The 22,085-nt window shown below is 61.7% G+C and overlaps 2 protein-coding genes across 3 annotated transcripts in view; both read left to right on the top strand.

The window, feature by feature from the left end:
• Positions 1-604: 604 nt before the first annotated feature.
• On the top strand, positions 605-3,640 carry MYD88 (MYD88 innate immune signal transduction adaptor). 2 transcript variants are annotated; one of them, XM_062216230.1, is made up of 5 exons: positions 605-994; positions 1,456-1,590; positions 1,882-2,043; positions 2,159-2,250; positions 2,380-2,503. In XM_062216230.1, exons 1-5 carry the CDS (start codon positions 667-669, stop codon positions 2,398-2,400), a joined length of 738 nt encoding a protein of 245 aa, XP_062072214.1. In that variant the 5' UTR covers positions 605-666; the 3' UTR covers positions 2,401-2,503. The 2 variants fall into 2 exon arrangements, with proteins under 2 accessions (XP_062072214.1, XP_062072204.1); XM_062216220.1 differs by having other exon boundaries at positions 636-994; positions 1,882-2,062; positions 2,380-3,640.
• A 14,072-nt stretch (positions 3,641-17,712) lies between these two features.
• OXSR1 (oxidative stress responsive kinase 1) overlaps positions 17,713-22,085 on the top strand; it is a 100,345-nt gene continuing 95,972 nt past the window's right edge. The window contains exon 1 of the mRNA XM_062216207.1: positions 17,713-17,842. Within this exon, the coding sequence (XP_062072191.1) occupies positions 17,773-17,842 (70 nt within the window). The 5' untranslated portion in view covers positions 17,713-17,772. The remainder of the gene's footprint in view (positions 17,843-22,085) is intronic.

Here is a 22,085-nt window from a genome sequence, read left to right as displayed (position 1 = left end):
GCCCGGTGCCGACGCCCGGCCGGGGACCTGGCCACTCCCGGCTGCGCGCCCCCGAGGGAGCGTGAGCGTCACGCGGGTGAGGACCGCCCCGCACGTGCGCGGGCGGCTTCGCAGCAGTGTGCGGTGTCTGGCCGGCTGCCCGCCTTCCCCAGGCCCGGGTCCCCGGAGAGGGACCCTGGATCCCCGGAGCCTGCCGCGGGCCTGGCACCTGCTAGGTGACGGTGCGCACCTGCCGGGATCAGGACGCGCTGGGGCTCGCGGGGCGGGACTGTGTGCCGACCCCAGCCCGCAAGGCCAAGCGCCCCTGACTCCCGGGGGCAGGGCCGCGGCCAGCCTCGGACGCCCGAAGCCCCGGCCCGGCCCTACCCGGGGGGCCCGGCAGCCCCTGCCCAACTCCTGGGGGCAGGGCCGGGGTCGCAGAGCGCGGAGGCTCCCGAGGACAGGGCCGGCGCCGTGCCGGGGACAGCGAGCGGGAGGGGTCTGACTTGCTCCGATCCGGCCCAGCGAGGCCCCCGCGGCCCCGGGACGAGGCCGGGGCCCCTCCCCGCGGCCGGTCGACGCGGTCCTGCGGGGCGGCGCTTCTCGGAAAGCCGAGGCCGGCGGGGCGGGGCGGGCGCAGGGGAAGAGGAAGCGCGGGCCGGCGCCGCGCCCCGGGAGCAGCTCGCCATGGCCGCGGGAGGCCCCGACCTGAGCTCCGAGCCCCCCGCGCGCTCCGCGTCCTCGCTGCCCCTGGCGGCGCTCAACGTGCGCGTGCGGCGGCGCCTGGCGCTGTTCCTGAACGTGCGCACGCAGGTGGCGGCCGACTGGAGCGCGCTGGCCGAGGAGATGGGCTTCGAGTACCTGGAGATCCGGCAGCTGGAGGCACGCGCCGACCCCACGGGCAGCCTGCTGGACGCCTGGCAGAGCCGCCCCGGCGCCTCGGTGGGCCGCCTGCTGGAGCTGCTGGAGGCGCTGGGCCGCGACGACGTGCTGGCCGAGCTGCGCCCCAGCATCGGTGAGGCGCCCCTTCCTGGCGCGGGGGCAGTCAGCGTCCGGTCGGCCCTGGAGCGGAGGGAGACGGGCGCGGCCCGGTTCCCTGTCCTGGCCCGGCCCGGAGAAAGGCGGAGGAGGCCGGGGGCAAGGTGGGGCTGCGGCTCGGGCAGAGCCCTCCAGGCAGGCCAGCCGTGAGGATCAGGCTGGGGGGGCTCGGGTAAGAGTGCTTTGGACACACGCGGTGGCTCACATGACAGCCGCCCACAGACAGGCGCATGGTGCTGGTTTGGGGCCGCCGCCATCCCTAGCCGTAGCCGCTGAGGCTCCAGCACCCCTGCTCCCAGCGCCCTGGGTCTTGCCAGGCGGGCTTCCTTCCAGGCTCAGGGACCCAGGACAGAGGGACGGCCGCAGCTGTGGAGGGAGGAAGTGGGTCGGAGCTGCTGCCCGCCAGCCACAGGGGTGTCACCGCCTCTCTTCCCGCAGAGGAGGACTGCCAGAAGTACATTCGGAAACAGCAGCAGGAAGAGAGCGAAAAACCCCTGCAGGTGGCTGTGGTAGGCAGCAGTGTCCCACGGACCCCGGAGCTGGCTGGCATCACCACGCTGGATGACCCCCTGGGTAAGGGCGGGACAAGCGGGCCGCGGCCCCGCGGGCATTCAGGGCAGAGGGGCCGTGGGACCCCGCGCAAGCCCCTGAGTCTTTCGGGGATTGGGATGACCCCCACCCCCCACATCCCCGTGAGCTGCTGTGTCCTTTAACCAGGGACTGGCCCCTGGGGGCCGAGCTTGCCTCTCCTGGGAATGTCCTTCTGGGTTGGGGTGGGGCCCGGGCAGGCTGCCAGCCCCCAGCCCCCAGCCCGCCTGGGCCAGGCTCCTCGCCAGCCTCCCCGTGGCCCTGTTCTGTGCCCAGGCCAGGTGCCCGAGCGCTTCGACGCCTTCATCTGCTACTGCCCCAGCGACATGCAGTTTGTGCAGGAGATGATCCGGCAGCTGGAGCAGACCAACTACCGGCTGAAGCTGTGCGTGTCTGACCGCGACGTCCTGCCCGGCGCCTGCGTCTGGTCCATCGCCAGTGAGCTCATCGAGAAGAGGTGCGTGAGGCGCGTCCACAGCTGGGCCCCCCTCCCAGCTGGGTCCTGTGCGGCCTGGGCTCCGCTGAGCAGCCTGCCCGCTGTCCCCCACCCCAGGTGCCGCCGGATGGTGGTGGTCGTCTCGGACGATTACCTGCAGAGCAGGGAGTGTGACTTCCAGACCAAGTTTGCCCTCAGCCTCTCTCCAGGTAAGCGCAGAGGAGCAGGAGGGGGGCCTCAGCAGGGAGCCCCTGCAGGGGGTGTCGTGTGGGGCCAGGGGAGGGCTGTGGGAGGCCCTGGGCTGGGGCCTGGTGCCAGTGCCGCCCCCTGGCTTGCAGGTGCCCATCAGAAGCGGCTGATCCCCATCAAGTACAAGGCCATGAAGAAGGAGTTCCCCAGCATCCTGCGGTTCATCACCGTGTGTGACTACACCAACCCTTGCACCAAGTCCTGGTTCTGGACCCGGCTGGCCAAGGCCTTGTCCCTGCCCTGAGGCTGGTGCTGGCCTCTGTCCGCCTGCCTGTGCTCTCCCGGCACGGCTTCTCCTGTGGCTGCGTGGGCACCGGTGCCCCCTTTGTCTCTTGACTCTTGGAGCTGCCGGCCCCACAGGACCTCTGCTACAGCCTCACACCATCTGGGCACCGGGTCTCTTGTCCCACACGGCCCCACCTGCTGCATTATCAGCCGGGACCATGACCATGGGGCCAGCTGGGCGTGAGTAGAGCCAGCTCCGAGCGAGTCGCCCGCCTCTGGCCCGAGCAGTGACATGGGAAGGTCAGGCAGTGGCTGTTCTCTGTAGCAAAGCTGAGGCATTGCTCTGGCTGTGCGCATGCCCATGGTCTGGGCCTCAGCCCAGCTGGGCTGTGGAGGGATCCTGGCCTCTGCTGTAGCCGTCGGACGTGTGCTGGGGCTGGGCCGCCTTGTGCTGTGAGCAGAGAACTTCCGCCTGGGGCCACATCCGGGAATCCTGAGTGCCTCAGCCAGCCGTCTGCTTACAGACAGGGACCACACGAGGTTCTGCTGCCCCAGACTCCGGCCACATGGACACGCAGACTCGCACAGACGCACGTGTGCACACACAGGCCCCCGCGTCTTCCTGGGTGCTGGCGTCCCCCTGGACAAACCTGGGCCACGGCTGTCGTCCTTTGCCCCCCGTCCCTGGTCACTGCCGCCTGACTCTGGGAAGGAGCCGTGAGCGTGCAGGGAGGGCAGCGGCTGCCGGCCTGCACGGCGGGGGAGCGGCCGGCACAGCCCTGTCTACCACCAGAGTGCTCTGTGCTGCACCCTCTTCCACGCAGACCACACAGTGGGCTCAGGTGTCTGGCCCTGGACAGACCCCGGCCCCAGGACCCAAGGGAGACTGTCTCCTGTGCTTCGGGACTGCGTGCCTGCCCTTGGGTCTCAGGGGCCATGGAGCCCCTCTCTGTCAGCTTCGTGATGTACGTGGATGCCACGTGCCTGGCCCCTCCGTGTCGGGCGTTTTAGAGCTGTTGTGAGAAGGCATCGTCTGGCACTGCTGGGATCCCAGGAGTTAACCCCAGATGTCGGATTGTCATTCTCCCTCCCGGATCCCAGTTTGTAATAAAGAGTAATCTATTTTGGGAATGGTGTGTGTGTGTATTGTGTGTGCGTGCACGTATGAGCATGTGTGTGTTGTATGTTTATGCATGTGTATATATGCATGTATGCATGCTGCACATATGTACATGTGTGTACGTGTGTTTGTCCATTGTAGTGTATATGCATGTGGGTGTACATGTGTGTGGGTGTGCATGTGTGTCTACCATGTCAGTATGTACATGTGTATATGTGAATGTGTATGTGTGTGCACATGTGTACGTGTGTTTGTCCATTGTAGTGTATATGCATGTGGGTGTGGGTGTGCATGTGTGTCTACCATGTCAGTATGTACATGTGTATATGTGTATGTGTGCACATGTGTACATGTGTTTGTCCATTGTAGTGTATATGCATATGTGTACATGTATGTGGGTGTGCATGTGTGTTTACCGTGTCAGTATGCATGTGTGTATATGTGTATGTGCACACGTGTGTAGGCGTGCATGTATGTTTACCGTGTCCGTATGTATGTGTATGTTGTATGTGCACACGTGTGTAGGCGTGCATGTGTGTTTACCATGTCAGAATGTATACACGTGTGTGGATGTGGATGTGTGTGCACCCATGCACAGGGTTGGGAGCAGGACCCTGCGGTACGGCTGTCTACAGTTCGGCCTGCCTCTGTTGGTGAGGTCTCCTGGTTCTCCGAGGGCCACCTGAAGGCCGGGCTTCCTCAGGGCTCAGGGCGCACCAGGGCTGTGTGCAGAAACAGGAACACTGGGGCTGCCGCTGTGGCGGAGCAGGTGAAGCCACAGCCTCAGCGCCAGCATCCCATTTGGCACCGATCCTGTCCCGGCTGCTCCTCTTCCCACCCCGCTCTCTGCTATGGCCTGGGAAAGCAGTGGAGGATGGCCAAGTCCTTGGGCCCTGCACGCCTGTGGGAGCCCCTGGAGAAGCTGCTGGATCCTGGCTTTGAATGGGCCCAGCTCCAGCCGTTGTGGCCATTTGGGGAGTGAACCTTTCTGTCTCTCCCTCTCTGTAACTCTACTTCTCAAATAAATAAGTAAAATCTTAAAAAAAAAAAAGCCCTACAGCTCAACACCAAGTTAGCAACCTGATTCAAAATGTGCATAGAGGGGCCCGCACTGTGGCACAGTGGGTTAGAGCCCCAGCCTGCCGTGCCGGCCCATATGGGCACCAGTTCAAGTCCCGGCCACACCACTTCCAATCCAGCTCCCTGCTATGGCCTGGGAAAGCAGCGGAGGATGGCCCAAGTCCTTGGGCCCTTGCACCCACGTGGGAGACCCGAAGAAGCTCCTGGCTTCAGATTGGCTCAACTCCAGCTGTTGCAGCCATTTGGGGGGTGAGGCAGTGAATGGAAGACCTCTCTCTCTCTCTCTCTCTACCTCTCTGTAACCCCTTCAAATAAAATAAATCTTTTTTAGAAAATGTGTATAGAGTTGAACAGACATTTCTCCAAAGATCCACAAGTGGCCGAGAAGCTCATGAAAATATGCTCGCCATCAGTAATCAGAGATGCAAATTGGAATCACAGTAGGGGCTGGGGTTGTGGCCTGGCAGGTAAGGCTGCTGCTTGTGGCACCAGCACCCATATGGGCCAGTTCATGTCCCAGCTGCTCCACGTCCAATCCAGCTCCCTGCTAATGGCTTGGGAAAGCAGCAGCAGATGGCCCAAGTGCTTGGGCCCCCACACTCACATAGGAGACTCTGATGAAGCTCCTGGCTTTGGCCGGACCCAGCGCAGGCTGTTGGTACCATCTGTGGAATGAACCAGGGGACGGAAGATTCTTCCTCTCTTTCGCCCGCTCTTCCATAACTCTTTTAAAATAACTCTTGAAAAAAAATGATTCAGATGGCAAACTTTATGTCATGTGTATTTTACTACAGTAAGGAAAAAAGACATCCCTGAGCTATCTGGGGCAAAGGGACAGATGTGGGTCAGCACGGTCTAACAGTGGGAAACATTTCCTCTGTCCCAGTTGAAATGGACCTCAGCACACGAGGGCTTCTGGCGGGGCCTGCACGGCGCTGATCTTTTAAGAAAGAGGAAGGGTTGGCGCTGTGGAGTGGCGTAGCCGGTAAGACCGGCGCCTGCATCCTGTATGGGCTCCAGCTGGAGTCCCGCTGCTCCACTTCCGATCCAGCTCATTAAAAAAAAAAAAGAGGAAATCTCCAGACCCCAGAGGCCCTCCTCCAAGTCCACGGTCATTTCGTTTCTCTTTTTTGTTTGTAAAGTTGTCTGAGGCAGAGATGACCACTTACCAACTTCCTTAATCTACCGCGGACACAGACACTAATGTTTTACTCAGACAGTCAGGTACGGCTTTTTTTTTTTTTTTAGAATTTATTTATTTACTTGAAAGTTAGAGTTACACAGAAAGAGAAGGAGAGGCAGAGAGAGAGAGAGAGAGAGGTCTTTCATCCGCTGGTTCACTCCCCAGTTGGCTGCATGGCCAGAGCTGTGCTGATCCGAAGCCAGGAGCCAGGAGCTTCTTCCAGGTCTCCCATGCAGGTGCAGCAGCCAAAGGACTTGGGTCATCTTCTACTGCTGTCCCAGGCCGTAGCAGAGAGCTGGATCGGAAGAGGATCAGCCAGGACTTGAACTGGTGCCCATATGGGATGCCGGCACTGCAGGCGGCGGCTTTACCCACTACACCACAGTGCCAGCCCCTAGGGACAGTTTTGAAAAATCAAAGGAAAGCATGAGGTGACTTCAAAAAGTCAAAAATAAATCAAAAGATAAGTGTATTTTGGTACAAATGTTTTCAAAGTCTATGCAGTGTTTTTTAAAATATTTTATTTTATTTTTGGACAGGCAGAGTTAGTGAGAGAGAGAGAGAGACAAAGTTAAAATATTTTATTATTTTTTAAAAATTTATTTGAAAAGCAGAATTACAGAGAGAGGAGGAAAGGCAGAAACAGAGAGAGAGAACCTTCCATCTTGTGGTTCACTCCCCAAATGGCAGCAACAGGTAGGGGCTGGGCCAGACAAAAACCAGGAGCCAGGAGCTTCTTCCTGGTCTCCCACATGGGTGCAGGGGCCCAAGCACTTCTACTGCTTTCCCAGGCCATAGCAGAGACGGGATTGGAAGTGGAGCAGCTGAGTCTTGAACTGGTGCCCATATGGGATGTCGGCACTGCAGATTGAGGCTTAGCCCATTATGCCACAGTGCCAGCCTTGTCTCGTTTTTTCATGATGCACATTTTCTCTGACCAGAAACCCCTGGTGTGGATTCTGACCACCATGTCATTTTATGACCTTGTGTGTACTTTTGAAGATCTGCTTATCTTGTTGGTCCAGACCAGAAGAACACAAAGATAAACCAGCCCCGGGGATTTCAAGGCTGGTGGGCTGGGACCAAGGACCCCTGGTGTGCAGGGGATTTCAAGGCTGTGCAGCTGGGACCGAGGACCCCTGGCATGCAGCCTGTTGCAGGAGGGCAGATGCTGGTGCCAGGGACCAAAGCACCGAGGATGCTGTCTCTTCCCCAACAGGTGACGCAGAGCCGCTCACCTCTGTGCACCTCTGGCTTGGGGAGGCTGGCGTGGACGGCATCATACTCCAGGAGTAACACAGGAGTGACGCAGCGGAGCCCTCCGTGGCAGAGCCGCTAGATTGGCCGAAGGCAGCCCTGCCCGCCAGTCCTGGAGACAGACCTCCGGGCTCAGAGGTCTCGAAGGCCCTCTGGAGAAGGACGGCCTTCAGATGCAAAGACCAAGAAGGGGAGAAAAACACTCAGGTGGTGAGGGAAGGATTTCAGACCCGGGCAGCTGGGGAGGCGCCGGAGGGAGTGGGGACTGCACTGCAGGACAAGGTTCCCTAGGGGTGGCCGGGGCCCCTGCAGTTCAGGCCACACGCTGCCCGCTGCCCGGCCAGCAGAGGACTTGCAGCAACTTCAGGAACACAGTGCTGTAATTAGGAAATGCGTGAAGTTTGTACTCCTTAAATAAAAGGTTTTGGGGGTGGGGGAGGGAACTTGCAGCCAGAACGTGCAGATTAGTTCAGTGGTTATGTGCAAGACGGATCGGGGAAGTCGATGGCACAGTCACAAATTCTTCAGACAACGCTCAAACACAAGTGAGGAATAGTGGTGACTCCGGGGCCCCTGGGATTTCTCCTGGGCTCAGCTTCACCGGCACATCCCGGTGTCTCCCGGCCTCAGCACGCATGCGTCTGTTCAATCGGGGTGACCCACCCCGGCCTCACGAGGTCCTGAGGCTCAGAGGGCAGCTCGGGCGCTGTGGGGTTTGCCAGGCTCCCCGAGTGCGTGTCCACCAGGAGAAGGCACGTGCGTGGACAGCACCGGCCTCGTCTACTTCTAAAGGAGCCTCCTGGACGGCCCCTGGCCTCAACCACGCAGGCCACTGTAGATTTCCTGGTGGCCACACTGGAAGGCCAAAAAGCAGCAGGTGAAATTGATTTCAGTTGTCTACTTAGAATGTCATCAACGACAGTAGAGTAGTACCAATCTCCTTGTACACGTCACCTCAACATGTAAACTATGTGAACTCGAATGCGATTTTCCTTTTCCTCATCTTGGATCACAGATCCCGGGGTGTTTTCCACACGTTCGCTGAGGCGGAGCGGCGCCTTTCCGGAGCTCCATCGCTGCCTGTGGTGGGGGCGACCACGTCGGCCTGTGCTGCCGTGGCACCCTGCCCCCCGGAGTGCGTCCCTGGGCCGGGGGCCTCAAGGTCTCCGCTGTCCTTGGGGATCGCAGGATGGACTCAGGCCGCACTCAGCGGACCCTGCACTGTAGTGGCCTCCCACGGGATTCAGGGACACAGGGAGGTGGAGAAGCGCGGCCCTGGATGCTGGGGGAGACGCACACAGGGGCCTTGGCAGGCTCCACCTGACACCTGCCCCCGCAGGGCCTCTGCCACCCTCCGGCACAGGAGCGGGTCAGCCAGGGCCCGTGTCCCAACCCGAGTCCGAGGGCACAGTGAGCCCTGCATGGCTGAAATGGGCTGCTGGCTCTGGAGCGTGGAGGGAGCCCTGCTCCAAGCCTCACGTCGGGATCCTCAGACCGGGAGCGGGAAGAGGCCCTGTCGGTGCAGGCTGGGTGGGGTGGGGTGGCGGCTGCCTGCTCCTCACCCCCTTGCCCTCCAGCAGCCTCTCCCTGCCCACTGGTTTCCTGCTGGACTTGGCCCACGGGAGGCCCCTGTGGCCATCAGAGGGCAGGAAGGGGACGGAGTTGGGCAGCTGTGCTGTCTCTCCCTCCTTGCGGGGTGGCCGAGGGCTGGGCCTCTCCACCAAGGTCCTCAGCTATTTCAGGTCACCTCCTCCTTCCCCTCCCCTGCCCTGGCCCTCTTGCTTCAGGCATGGGGTGCTCCTGGCTCCCTGGGTCGTGGCCCTGGGGCACCACGAGGCTCCTGCTGGTTTCCCTGCCCTCCTTTGCCAGTGGTGCCTGCATTAACCGTTTCCCTCTGAGTGCGCACTCACTCCCGCACAATCGCCAGCGTCAGGCGTGGCCTGGACATAGGACTCCCGAGTGGGCAATGGGACCCTGGCAGTCAATGGCAGCTGACCCCTGGTGGGGCACGGGACAGAGCGCAGAGGAGGGTGAATGGTGGGAGGTTGCCCCAGTGCCCTGGCAGGCCCAGGCCGTACGTGGCCCAGGAGCCACAGGACTGGTCAGGCGTGCAGGGGCAGTGTCAGGTGCTGGGCAGATTCAGAAGTACAGGGACCTCCTCATGTATCCCTCCCTCTGCTGGTACCGTCAAGGGGCGCACACGTGGTCAGCGAGCGCAGGGAAAGCAGGCACAGGCCTTGAATCTGGACGAGCCCACAGGGTGCTGGGGACGCCCGCGAGGGGACAGCTGGTGCCCCCAGTCCTGGGACGAGCCCACAGGGTGCTGGGGACGCCCGCGAGGGGACAGCTGGTGCCCCAGTCCTGGGACGAGCCCACAGGGTGCTGGGGCCGCCCGCGAGGGGACAGCTGGTGCCCCCAGTCCTGGGACGAGCCCACAGGGTGCTGGGGCCGCCCGCGTGGGGACAGCTGGTGCCCCCAGTCCTGGGACGAGCCCACAGGGTGCTGGGGCCGCCCGCGAGGGGACAGCTGGTGCCCCCAGTCCTGGGACGAGCCCACAGGGTGCTGGGGCCGCCCGCGAGGGGACAGCTGGTGCCCCCAGTCCTGGGACGAGCCCACAGGGTGCTGGGGCCGCCCGCGAGGGTACAGCTGGTGCCCCAGTCCTGGGACGAGCCCACAGGGTGCTGGGGCCGCCCGCGAGGGGACAGCTGGTGCCCCAGTCCTGGGACGAGCCCACAGGGTGCTGGGGCCGCTCGCTTGGGGACAGCTGGTGCCCCAGTCCTGGGACGAGCCCACAGGGTGCTGGGGCCGCCCGCATGGGGACAGCTGGTGCCCCAGTCCTGGGACGAGCCCACAGGGTGCTGGGGCCGCCCGCGAGGGGACAGCTGGTGCCCCAGTCCTGGGACGAGCCCACAGGGTGCTGGGGCCGCCCGCGTGGGGACAGCTGGTGCCCCAGTCCTGGGACGAGCCCACAGGGTGCTGGGGCCGCCCGCGAGGGGACAGCTGGTGCCCCAGTCCTGGGACGAGCCCACAGGGTGCTGGGGCCGCCCGCGTGGGGACAGCTGGTGCCCCAGTCCTGGGACGAGCCCACAGGGTGCTGGGGCCGCCCGCGAGGGGACAGCTGGTGCCCCCAGTCCTGGGACGAGCCCACAGGGTGCTGGGGACGCCCGCGAGGGGACAGCTGGTGCCCCCAGTCCTGGGACGAGCCCACAGGGTGCTGGGGACGCCCGCGAGGGGACAGCTGGTGCCCCCAGTCCTGGGACGAGCCCACAGGGTGCTGGGGACGCCCGCGAGGGGACAGCTGGTGCCCCAGTCCTGGGACGAGCCCACAGGGTGCTGGGGACGCCCGCGAGGGGACAGCTGGTGCCCCCAGTCCTGGGACGAGCCCACAGGGTGCTGGGGACGCCCGTGAGGGGACAGCTGGTACCCCTAGCCCCTCTGGAGTGGCTTTGAAAGCTGTGCCGGAGGGAGAGATGGGGCCAGTACCCACTGCAGACCTGGCTGGGGCCTACTCCCACCTGATGTGCAGGCAGTGGCTGGCAGGGGCTGGCAGTCAGGATTTGGAGACGAGAGGCACAGGGGAGAGAGGTGGAGGGACTCACGACAGGCAGAGTGCACGATGTTCACGACCCTCGCATCTCTCCAAGGTGCGACTGCAGGGCGCGGGGTTCTCCATCAGCAGCACAAGGGGCGCCCAGTGTGGCAGCAGGTGGCCTCCTGCTCCGAGGGCTGCTGCCCACTCACCAGGCTGTGGCCCAGCCATGGGTGTGTGTGGGCCTGTGCAGTGTCAACAGCAGGGTCCTCCCGGCCAAGGGGATGGTGCTGCGCTCGCCACTGCTCCGTGGGAGGAGCTCTACACACCCAGATGGTTGCAAGGATGCAGGACCACACAGGCTACGTTCTGCGGCTGCGTAAGCGTTGAGAGTCTGCCCTTGTCGTCTGAGCTGTTAGGCCAGTGGTGCAAGGGTGTTTGTAATATCCTCACATCATTTTTTTTAAAGCTCTATTGAAAGGTAGCCTAACAGAGAGCGACATCTTCCATCTGCTGGTTCCCTGCACAGGGCTTTGGAACTCCATCGGGGTCTCCCACGTGGGTGGCAGGGGCCCAAGCCCTTCAGCCGTCTCTGCTGTTTTCCCAGGTGCATTAGCAGCGAGCTGGGTTAGAAGCAGAGCAGCCGTGACTTGAAATGGCGCTCTGTTAGGAGACGCTGGCATAGCACGCAGGCAGCAGTCTAGCTGGCTGTACTTCCATGCCAGCCCGATTTGGGACTCACGGTCCGGACAGGCAGAGGCTTCCCTAACTGCCGTGTGTCCCCAAACACAATCCACTTGTTCCGTCTGGGTGCGAAGGCCAATCCGGGCTTCACCAGGTACTGGAGGGAGGGAGAAAGCCTCGCCTCCCTGTCAGGCTGCGCAGACACTAGGCTGTGGATGTAGTGTTACGGGGGGAGTGATGTCATAGGTCGGTGCCCAGCCTGTTTTTCCTGAGTCAAACCACACTCAGGGCTTCTCCCCTGCCTTTGTAACACTGAGTCTATTCCCTCCAACTCAGACACAACTACAGGGCCGGTGCTGTGGCGCAGGGGGAAAGCTGCCGCCTGTGGAGCCAGCAGCCCATATGGGTGCTGGTTCAAGTCCCAGCTGCTCCACTTCTGCTCCAGCTCCCTGCCAAGGTGCCTGGGGAAGCAGCCGAGGATGGCCCAAGTGCTTGGGCCCCTGCACCCACGTGGGAGACCCAGGTGGTGTTCCAGGCTCTTGGCTTCAGCATGGCCCAGCCCCGGCCATTGCAGCCATTTGGGGAGTGAACCAGTGGATGGAAGGTCTCTGTCTCTCTCTCTCTCTCTAACTCTTTCAAACACATATTTTTAAAAAATAGCTACTATTGCTTATTGAGCACTTCCCATTAGCCAGGTGTTGTGCTCCAGGAATTCCTTCAGGCAAATTTTTCCCTTTGGGTTTTTGTATGCACATTTGTAAAGTGAGGCCGGGCTGGCATTGTGGCACGGTGGGTTAAGTCACTGCCTGTGATGCCGGACACCAGCTCCCTGCTAACACACCTAGGAAAAGCAACGGGAGATGACCCAAGTACGTGAGACCCGCATGCAGTTCCGGGCTCCTGGCTTTGGTATGGCTGAGCCCAGGCTGTTGCGGCCACTTGAGGAGTAAACCAGTGGATGGAAGAGCTCTCTCTCTCTCTCTCTGTAGCTCTGCCTTTTAAATCAATCAGTCTGGGGCTGGTATTGTGGTGTAATGGGTTAAGCTGCTGCCTGCAGCACCAGCATCCTGTATGGGCACTGGTTTGAGTCCCGGCTGTTCCACTCCTGATCCAGCTCCCTGCTTATGCAAGGGGAGAACAGCAGAGGACGGACCAAGTCCTTGGGCCCCTGCACCCAGGTGGGAGACCCGCAAGAAGCTCCTGGCTCCTGGCTTTGGATCTGCCCAGTCCTGGCTGTTGCGACCATTTGCGAAGTGAACCAGTGGATGGAAGATTTTTCTCTCTGTAACTGTTTCAAATAAATAAATCTTAAAAAAAGATCCTCTACTTCCTTGCCAGTCATAGGAGATCCCCACTGCTCACAGGTGACCCACAACTCAACCCTGCAACACAGCAAATGCACAGAGTGCACACTGGGTCCACAGTGAGACACTCAGAGGGTCCGAGTGACGAGGCAGGCGTCCCAAGTGCCTCAGGGCCAGAGCGACCTCAGCAGCAGCAGGCGGTGGGGTGGGGAGCTGACCTGGCAGAGCAGGTGAGACCTGGATGGGTGCGGCAGAGCGCGGCATTCCTGGGAAGAGGCGTGGCTGGGCCCGGGCTTGGGAGGCCTGGCGAGCCCGGGTTCTGGGGCTTCCTCAGTTTGAGTGCTGGGATGTGAGACACGAAGCTTCAAGATCTGAATGAGGAAATCTACTTAAAAAAAAAAAAAAAAAAAAAAAAAAAAAAAAAAAAAGAACAAAACGCAGACGTAAAGGAACAGTTGGGCACTTCAGGCCCATCATCAGATTAAGGAATAGGACATGGCCTCTTTTTTTTTTTTTTAAGATTTTATTTATTCGAAAGTCAGAGTTACCGGGAGGTGGGGGGGGGGGCGGTCTTCCATCTGCTGGTTTACTCAATTGGCTGCAACGACAGAAGCAGAGCCGATCCGAAGCCAGGAGTCAGGAGCTTCCTTTGGGTCTCCCATGTGTGTGCAGGGGCCCAAGGACTTGGACCATCTTCTACTGCTTTCCCAGGCCACAGCAGAGAGCTGGACCGGAAGTGCAGCAGCCAGGACTCACGGGTGCCCATATGGGATGCTGGCCCTGGAGGCCTGTCTTTCGAGTCCTCTGTGCGACCTGCCCTGGCTGTGGTTGCCACCCCCCCTCTGTAGCTGATCACTAAGCACACTTTCTTTTTCTTCATTGGAGTGACAAAGACAGAACTGCTGTCTCATTCCCCAATGCCTGCACCACCGGGGCTGGGCCAGGCTGAAGCCAGCACAGAACTCCACCTGGGTCTCCCACTTTGGTGGCAGGTCCCCAGCTACTCCAGCCATCGCCGGCTGCCTCCGAGGGTGTACACGAGCAGGAAGCTGGCCTGGATGCAGAGGAGCCAGGACAGGGACCAGGCGCTCTGACAAGGGATGCGGGTGCCCCCCATGGCCACCTCACCCCCTGCAAGCACCCAGGCCGGCTGTAGAAGCGCACAGGTTCCATGCTGCTGGGTCCTGTCAAACCATTTCCCAAAGACCTTGCAGCAGGTTATACTCCGACTGCAGACGGCCACAGCTCCTCCTCATCCCGGCCAACACTTCACTACTCTCCACCTTTAGAACTTCTTATCTGGTGGAAAAATCTCATTTTAGCTCTAATCTGCACTTTCTTGATTGTTAATGCAGCTGAAGTGTATGCTTAGGGTCCCCTCAAGTCTCTTTCTGGAAGCCATCCTAATGAATGCTTTAAGCCACTCCCGTTGCCTTGTTGGCGTCAGACACCATTTGGGTACTTTCTCCCTACCACGGGTTGAAATGATGCACGTAAAGCAAATATGTACTGCACCTCCAAGCATCTCCCAGACGCTGTTCTCTTGTTGCTAATATTTACTTTATCGGGGGCTGCCACCTGCAGTGCAGGCATCCCATATGGGCACCAGTTCTAGTCCCGGCTGCTCCACTTCTTTTCTTTTTTTTTTTTTTTTTTGACAGGCAGAATGGACAGTGAGAGAGAGAGAGACAGGGAGAAAGGTCTTCCTTTTGCTGTTGTTTCACCCTCCGATGGCCACCGTGGCCGGTGCGCTGCAGCCGGCGCACTGCACTGATCCGATGGCAGGAGCCAGGTGCTTCTCCTGGTCTCCCATGGGGTGCAGGGCCCAAGCACTTGGGCCATCCTCCACTGCACTCCCGGGCCATAGCAGAGAGCTGGCCTGGAAGAGGGGCAACCGGGATAGAATCCGGCACCCTGACCGGGACTAGAACCCGGTATGCCGGTGCTGCTAGGCAGAGGATTAGCCTGTTGAGCCGTGGTGCCGGCTGCCGGCTGCTCCACTTCTGATCCAGCTCTCTGCTATGGCCTGAGAAAGCAGTAGAAGATGGCCCAAGTCCTTGGGCCCCTGCACCCATGTGGGAGACCTGGAAGAAGCTCCTGGCTCCTGGCTTTGGATTGGCACAGCTTCGGCCTTTGCAGCCACTGGGGAGTGAACCAGCAGATGGAAGACCTTTCTCTCTCTGCTTCTACCTCTCTGTAACTCTTTCAAATAAACAAACAAATAAATCTCGGGAAAAAAAATTATTTTATTTGAACAAGAGAGAGAGAGAGAGAGGGGACAGAGTGAGAGCTTCCATCTGCTGGTTCACTTCCCAAATGGTTGCAAAGGCCAGTGCTGGTCTGAAGCCAGGTGCCAGAAACTCCACTTGTCTTCCACATGGGTGGCAGGGGCCCAAGCACTTGGTCTGTCACCCATCCTTTCCCAGGCTGTGAGCAGGGAGCCGATCTGAAGTGAGCAGCCAGCATATGAACCAGAGCTCCAACATGGGATGGTGCTGTTGCAGGTCATGGCATAGTCAGCTGTGTGAGGTCACCAGCCTGTCCCAGGTCTTATGCTCTCTGTACAACCTAGACACAGGAAGATCCAGTCCGTAATTTCCCTAATGGGCCACTACAGACTGAACAGATCTACTTCAGTCTGTCCAGCTGCTGTGTAATACTTCATAGATCCAGTGAGTCAGCTGGGCCAGGCCTCCTTTGTAAGCTAAGCCACGCTGGGGCCGGCGCTGTGGCGTAGCAGGTAAAGCCGCCGCCTGCAGGGCTGGCACCCCACATGGGTGCTGGTTCGAGTCCCGGCTGCTCCACTTCCGATCCAGCTCTCTGCTGTGGCCTGGGAAAGCAGTGGAGGATGGCCCAAGTGCTTGCAACTGTGTGGGAGACCCGGAAGAAGCTCCTGGCTCCAGGCTTTAGGTCGGCTCAGCTCTGGCCGTTTGGGGAGTGAACCACTTGGATGGAAAACCTCTGCCTCTCAAATAAATAAAATCTTTCAAGTACAGCCTGGGTTGCTCAGCGGCCTTACTCTCTGGTGATTTCCCTAAGAGAGCGGCCACGCGGTTAGGAAGGGCAAGCCACTCTGCACGCTGGTCTTGCACACAGCGGCCAACACTGCCTGCACCAGGACCGGACCCTCTGGGCCAAGCCTGGAGCAGGGCTGTCTGTCCGTGCCTGGGCACGCTGTGACCTGGGGGAGCCTCCCAGGACCTGGGAGAGGAGCGGCCGGGTTAACAGCTCGCCTTGCTGGCCCCTCCAGGCCCACGGGCACACCGCCCTGGCGCCGCCGTCCTCTCCCCCGCCCTTCCACGGTCACTCCCCGGACACCCACAGCCTGGGCTCAGAGCCCGATTTTGGGCTGACAAGGACGTCACACTTTCCAGGACACCTGCAGGGTAAGAGCCAAGGCCTCCGGTGTGTCCATCTTGCCCTCCCCAATGCCCGTTCCCAAGGACTGCGCGTGGGCTCGCCGAGGCTGGCCCTGAGCACCCTCTCGCCTCTGCGGGAGCGAGGGCCGGCTCCTCCCCGCGCGCAGTGACCGCCAGTCCTGCTCACTGGGCCCGGGGTCGGAGCTCCGTCCAGACCCACGCAGCGGGTGGAGGGCGCGGATGTGCAGCTGGAGCCAGCCACGGTGCGCGGCCCACCCGCGGACCTCCACGCCGCCGGCGGCCACAGCCCAAGCCCGTCCGTGGCCCAGGGGGCCAGCCCGGCACCGCAGGGCGCTGCTCCGGTCCTCCCACGCGCGGACCCCGGCGAGGCGGCCGCGGCACGGCGACCCTGCTCCCCATGTCCGGGGCCCGCGCCACGTGCAGGCCCTGGGGCGCCCTCAGGCCGCGGCGGGCGGCGGGGCAGCCCCGAGTCCCGCAGAGCAGGTGCTCCCCGGCGTCCGGACACAGGGCCGAGGACGGAGAGAACTTCCGCCCGGAAACGGCGCCACGGCGCGGGCTTCCGCTCCCACTCGGGGGCCTCAGCCCGAGGCTGCCCGCCCGGCCGCTCCCCGGGCCCCACACCCCGCGGAGCCGCTCGCACGTCCCGCGGGGTGGCCGTGATGTCACCGCTCCCCGGGGCCCCCACACCCCGCGGAGCCGCTCGCACGTCCCGGGGTGCCGGCTGCGCCGTGACGTCACCGCTCCCCGGGCCCCCACACCCCGCGGAGCCGCTCGCACGTCCCGCGGGGTGGCCGTGACGTCACCGCTCCCCGGGGCCCCCACACCAGGCGGAGCCGCTCGCACGTCCCGGGGTGCCGGCTGCGCCGTGACATCACCGCTCCCCGGGCCCCCACACCAGGCGGAGCCGCTCGCACGTCCCGGGTGCCGGCTGCGCCGTGACGTCACCGCTCCCCGGGCCTCCACGCACGCCCCGCGGGGTGACGGCTGCGCCGTGACGTCACCGCGAGCCGGGCCTCCACACCCCGCAGAGTCGCTCGCACGTCCCGGGGGTGACGGCTGCGCCGTGACGTCACCGCGAGCCGGGGGCCGGGCCAGCGGCGCCGAGCGCCTGGAGGCGGGACTAGCGTAGACTGACGTGCACACCCGCCCGTTGCCTTTCTGAGTCCGTCTCAAACCGACCAATAGAAGCGACGCCGGCGCCTGCAGCGTGCCCCAGCCGCGCCAGGTGGCCCCGCCCCCTCCGCGCGGCCACGCTCCGGTCGCCATGCCTAGTGTGGCTACGGCATCTGGGACGCTCTGGGCTCCCACGTGGCTTTCCGATGCCCTTCTTGAACTCCTTCCCAAGCCCCGCTTCCCTGCCGCCGTCACTCTCGACATCCTCGGGCCCCTCCCGCGCTCCGTGCGAGCCCGGCCGCATTCGAGATGGCGGCCGGGGGCGGGGCCGGCGCGGTGACGTCATCGCGCTGCGCGGCGGCAGGTGGAGGGAGAAGGGAAAGTTTGGCCCGTGCGTGGGGCTCGGGTGGAGGGCGGGCCGCAGGGGCTGGGCCCGGGCGGATCTGCTGTCGCCGCGGCTGCGGAGGCCGAGGCCGGGCCCGAGGCGCCGCGAGCGTCCGCCGTCCGACCGGGGCTGCCCCGGAGCGCGGGTGGGGGCGGGGCGGCGCGGCCCGGAGCCGGCGGAGGTCAGCGCGTCGCGGGAGGCCGGCGGTCCGCTGCCGCCGTCATGTCCGAGGACCCGAGCGCCCTGCCCTGGTCCATCAACAGGGACGACTACGAGCTGCAGGAGGTGATCGGTGAGAGCGCGGGCGGGCGTGCGGCGTGCGGGAGCGGGGCTGTGCGCGGGGTCCTCCCGGGGAGGCCGCGGGGTGGTCGGCCGGGCCGGGGCAGCGTGAGGGCGGAGTGCGGGAGCGGGGCTGTGTGCGGGCGGAGTGCGGGAGCGGGGTCCCCGCCCCGGAGGCCGCGGGGCAGCGCGGGGCCCCACGTGCGGCGGTTCCGGGCAGTTCTGGGGCGGGGCGGCGGCGCGGGGCGGAGTGCGGGAGCGGGCGTGTGTGCGGGGTCCTCGCCCGGGAGGCCGCGGGGTGGTCGCTCGGGAGGCGGCGGGGTGGTCGCCCGGGAGGCGGCGGGGTGGTCAGCCCGCCGGGCAGCGCGGGGCCCCACGTGCGGCCGTCCCGGGCAGTGGCTGGGGTGGGGCGCGGTTAGGCCCGCCGACGCGGCCGGGATCCCGCAGCCTCCTCGCAGGTGCCAGGGTGGGCCGCGACCTGACCCGCAGCCCTGGCAGTCCGACGGGGTCCGGGTTGCCCGGCGGTGGAGACCCCGGAGGGGCCGCGGCGGCCAGGACGTGGGGCGCACAAGGCGGACCAGAGCCCGCGAAGCCAAAGCAGGTGGGTGGGTGCATTTGGCCAGACCCGGGCTCCGCCGTCCCACACGAGCTGACCCCTGCGCTTTGCCAGTCTCCTGCCTTAGAATAAGTTTTTAAAAAGGTTTATGTGTTTATTTGAAAGACAGAGTGGCCGAGGTCTCCCATCCGCCGGGTCACTCCCCACATGGCCACAACAGCCAGGGCTGCACCGGCCTGAAGCCAGGAGCCAGGACTCCGTCCGGGTCTCCCACGTGGGTGCAGAGGCCCTGCACCTGGGCCGTCTTCCCAGACACATGGCGGGGGCTGCTCAGAGTGGAGCAGTGGGGACCCGTGTGGGAAGCAGGGCTTAACCTGATGCATCGCAGTAGCGGCCCCTCAGCATCAGACAGGTAGCAAAGACCACCCGGACTTGCAGCTGCCTTAGGTTTCCTGTGTTAGACTTGGGCGGATTTCCCTGGCCGAGTTCCATGTCAGAGGTAGCACGCTCCGTGGCCGGGTCCTTCCTGCGTGCTGCTCTGGCGTGCACTGTGCAGCTGGCTTTGTGTCTTGACGGACTGCGCCTGCGTCCTCCGCCCCACTTGATGGCAGAGAAGTCAAGGAGGGGTCCCTGTCGTTGGTGGGGGACTCTGCTACGTGTAGGGCCCCTCTTTCTGGCACGAGGCACTCTTAATGCGCTCACCGCTCGCGTGGCCCCGAGTTTCGGAGTGGCCAGGGCTCTGGAGGTCGGTGACTTGCTCGTTGGCATCTGTGACAGGCGTCTGGGGCGGCAGGGACCCGCCGTTCCCCAGAAGAGGGCTCGTTGCCGTCACAGTCACCAAGTGGTCAGGAGTTCAGAGTTCATGAAGATGAACAACTCCACCGTGATTCGACTTTTTTTTTTTTACAATCTTTTTAACTTTTTATTTATTTGAAAGAGTTACAGAGAGTGAGAGAGAGAGGGAGAGATTTTCCATCCACTGGTTCATTGCCCAAATGGCTGCAATGGCCTGGTCTGGGCCAGGGTAAAGCCAAGAACCATCCAGGTCTCATGTGGGTGGCAGGGATCCGAGGACGTGGGCCATCCTCTGCTGCTTTTCCAGGCGTGTTAGCAGGGAGCTGGATTGGAAGTGGAGCAGCTTGGACTTGAATCAGAGTTCATATGGGATGCAGTTGGTGGCTTAACCCACTGCCCCACAATGCTGGCCCCTACAATCAATTCCTTTTTTTTTTTCCCCCCATCTGCTGGTTCATTCCCCAAATGGCTGCAACAGCTGGAGCCATGCCGATCAAAGCCTGGAGATTCCTCTGGATCTCCCATGTGGGTGCAGGGGCCCAAGCACTTGGGCCATCCTCCACCGCTTTCCCAGGCCATAGCAGAGAGCTGGATCGGAAGTGGAGCAGCCAGGACTTGAACTGGCGCCCATATGGGATGCCGGCACTGCAGGCTGCAGCTTTACCTGCTATGCCACAGTGCCAGCCCCAATTTTTTTCTTTTTTCTTTTTTTTTTTTTTTTGACAGGCAGAGTGGACAGTGAGAGAGAGAGACAGAGAGAAAGGTCTTCCTTTGCCGTTGGTTCACCCTCCAATGGCCGCCGCGGTTGGCGCGCTGCGGCCGGCGCACCGCGCTGATCCGATGGCAGGAGCCAGGTGCTTCTCCTGGTCTCCCATGGGGTGCAGGGCCCAAGCACTTGGGCCATCCTCCACTGCACTCCCTGGCCACAGCAGAGAGCTGGCCTGGAAGAGGGGCAACCGGGACAGGACCGGTGCCCCGACCGGGACTAGAACCCGGTGTGCCGGCGCCGCAAGGCGGAGGATTAGCCTAGTGAGCCGCGGCGCCGGCTTCTTTTTTCTTTTTTTTTAAAGTTTACCGGGGCCGACCGGGGCCGGCCAGTGCCGCAGCTCACTTGGCTAATCCTCCGCCTGCAGCACTGGCACCCCGGGTTCTAGTCCCGATCGGGGCGCCGGATTCTGTCCCAGTTGCTCCTCTTCCAGTCTAGCTCGCTGCTGTGGCCAGGGAGTGCGGTGGAGGGTGGCCCAAGTGCTTGGGCCCTGCACCCCATGGGAGACCAGGAGAAGCTCCTGGCTTCGGACTAGCACGGCGCGGTGTGCCGGCTGCAGCAACCATTTGGGGGGTGAACCAATGGAAAAGGAAGACCTTTTTCTCTGTCTCTCTCACACTGTCTAACTCTGCCTGTCCAAAAAAAAAAAAAAAAAAAAAAAAAAAGTTTACCAGGGCTGGTGCTATGGTATAGCGGCTAAAACTGCTACCTACAATGCCAGCATCCTACATGTGCACTGGTTCCTGTCGCAGCTGCTCTACTTCCAATCCAGCTCCCTGCTAATGGAAAGCAGCAGTGGCTGGCCCAAGTGCTTGGGCCCTGCACCCATGTGGGAGACCTGGAGGAAGCTCCTGGCTCCTGGCTTCCGTCTGGCCCAGCCCTGGCTGTCATGGCCATGTGGGGAGTGAACTTGCAGATGCAAGAGCTTTTTCTCTTTCCTTTCCTACCCTACCCTACCCTACCCTACCCTACCCTACAGGGAGAGTGGACAGTGAGAGAGACAGAGAGAAAGGTCTTCCTTTGCCGTTGGTTCACCCTCCAATGGCCGCTGTGGCCGGTGCGCTGTGGCCCGCGCATCGTGCAGATCCGAAGCCAGGAGCTTCTCCTGGTCTCCCATGGGGTGCAGGGCCCAAGCACTTGGGCCATCCTCCACTGCCTTCCCGGGCCATAGCAGAGAGCTGGCCTGGAAGAGGGGCAACCAGGACAGAATCCGGTGCCCCGACCGAGACTAGAACCCGGTGTGCCGGCGCCACAGGCGGAGGATTAGCCTAGTGAGCCACGGCGCTGGCCGTAACTTGGTTTTAAAAAATAAGGTGGGGGCTGGTGCTGTGGCATAGTGGGTAAAGCCGCTGCCTGCGGTGCCAGCATCGCACTGGGAACTTGCAGATGCGGAGCTTTTTCTCTGTGTCTCTCTTTCTCTCTGTAATTCTGACTTTCAAATAAATAAATCTTAAAAAAAAAAAAAAAAACCAAACAATTCACTCAGACAGAATTTAACACCATAAAAGTCACCCATTTTAAGCGTAGCTAAGTTTGCCATGGTGTAAGCCATCACTCCGGGGGGTCCCTCGGGCTTGTTTCCCACCCTCAGCCTGGACAACTGTCAGTCGGTCTCTGTGTGTTTGTCTTTCACATAAATGGGATCGTGCAACTTGGTCTTTTGTGTTGAACTTCTTAGCATAATTCATGTTTCAGAGCACTCTTGTTGGCATACTTTATAAACCAATCCACCTGATTAAAGTACATATCAGCAATGTTTAGTGATTCATAAAGTTGTTCCATCATTACAACTATCCAGTTTTAGAACATTTCCATCATTCCAAAAAGATGCGTCATGTCCATTTGCAGTCACTCCCTGTTCCCACCCCCAGCCCTGGGCAGCCACACATCTGCCCCATGTCCATGGACTTGCCTTTCTTCCCTTTCATACAAATCACGCAACGGTGTACCATGGGGTCCTTTGCATTTGGCTTCTCCTACCTTACAGTGGTTTTGGGGTTCACCTGTATTGTAGCACGTGGCAGTGCATGGTTCCTCTTGACTGGATACCAGCTGATGCATGTTGGGTTGTTTCTGCTTTTGGCCATTTGGAATGAAGGGAGCATTTACACCAAGTCTGTGTGTGAACGTGTAGACCCG

The sequence above is a fragment of the Lepus europaeus genome, chromosome 2 (assembly GCF_033115175.1).
Source record: "Lepus europaeus isolate LE1 chromosome 2, mLepTim1.pri, whole genome shotgun sequence".
NCBI classification, from domain to species: Eukaryota; Metazoa; Chordata; class Mammalia; order Lagomorpha; family Leporidae; genus Lepus; species Lepus europaeus.
This window is presented reverse-complemented; position numbering and strand designations above follow the sequence as displayed.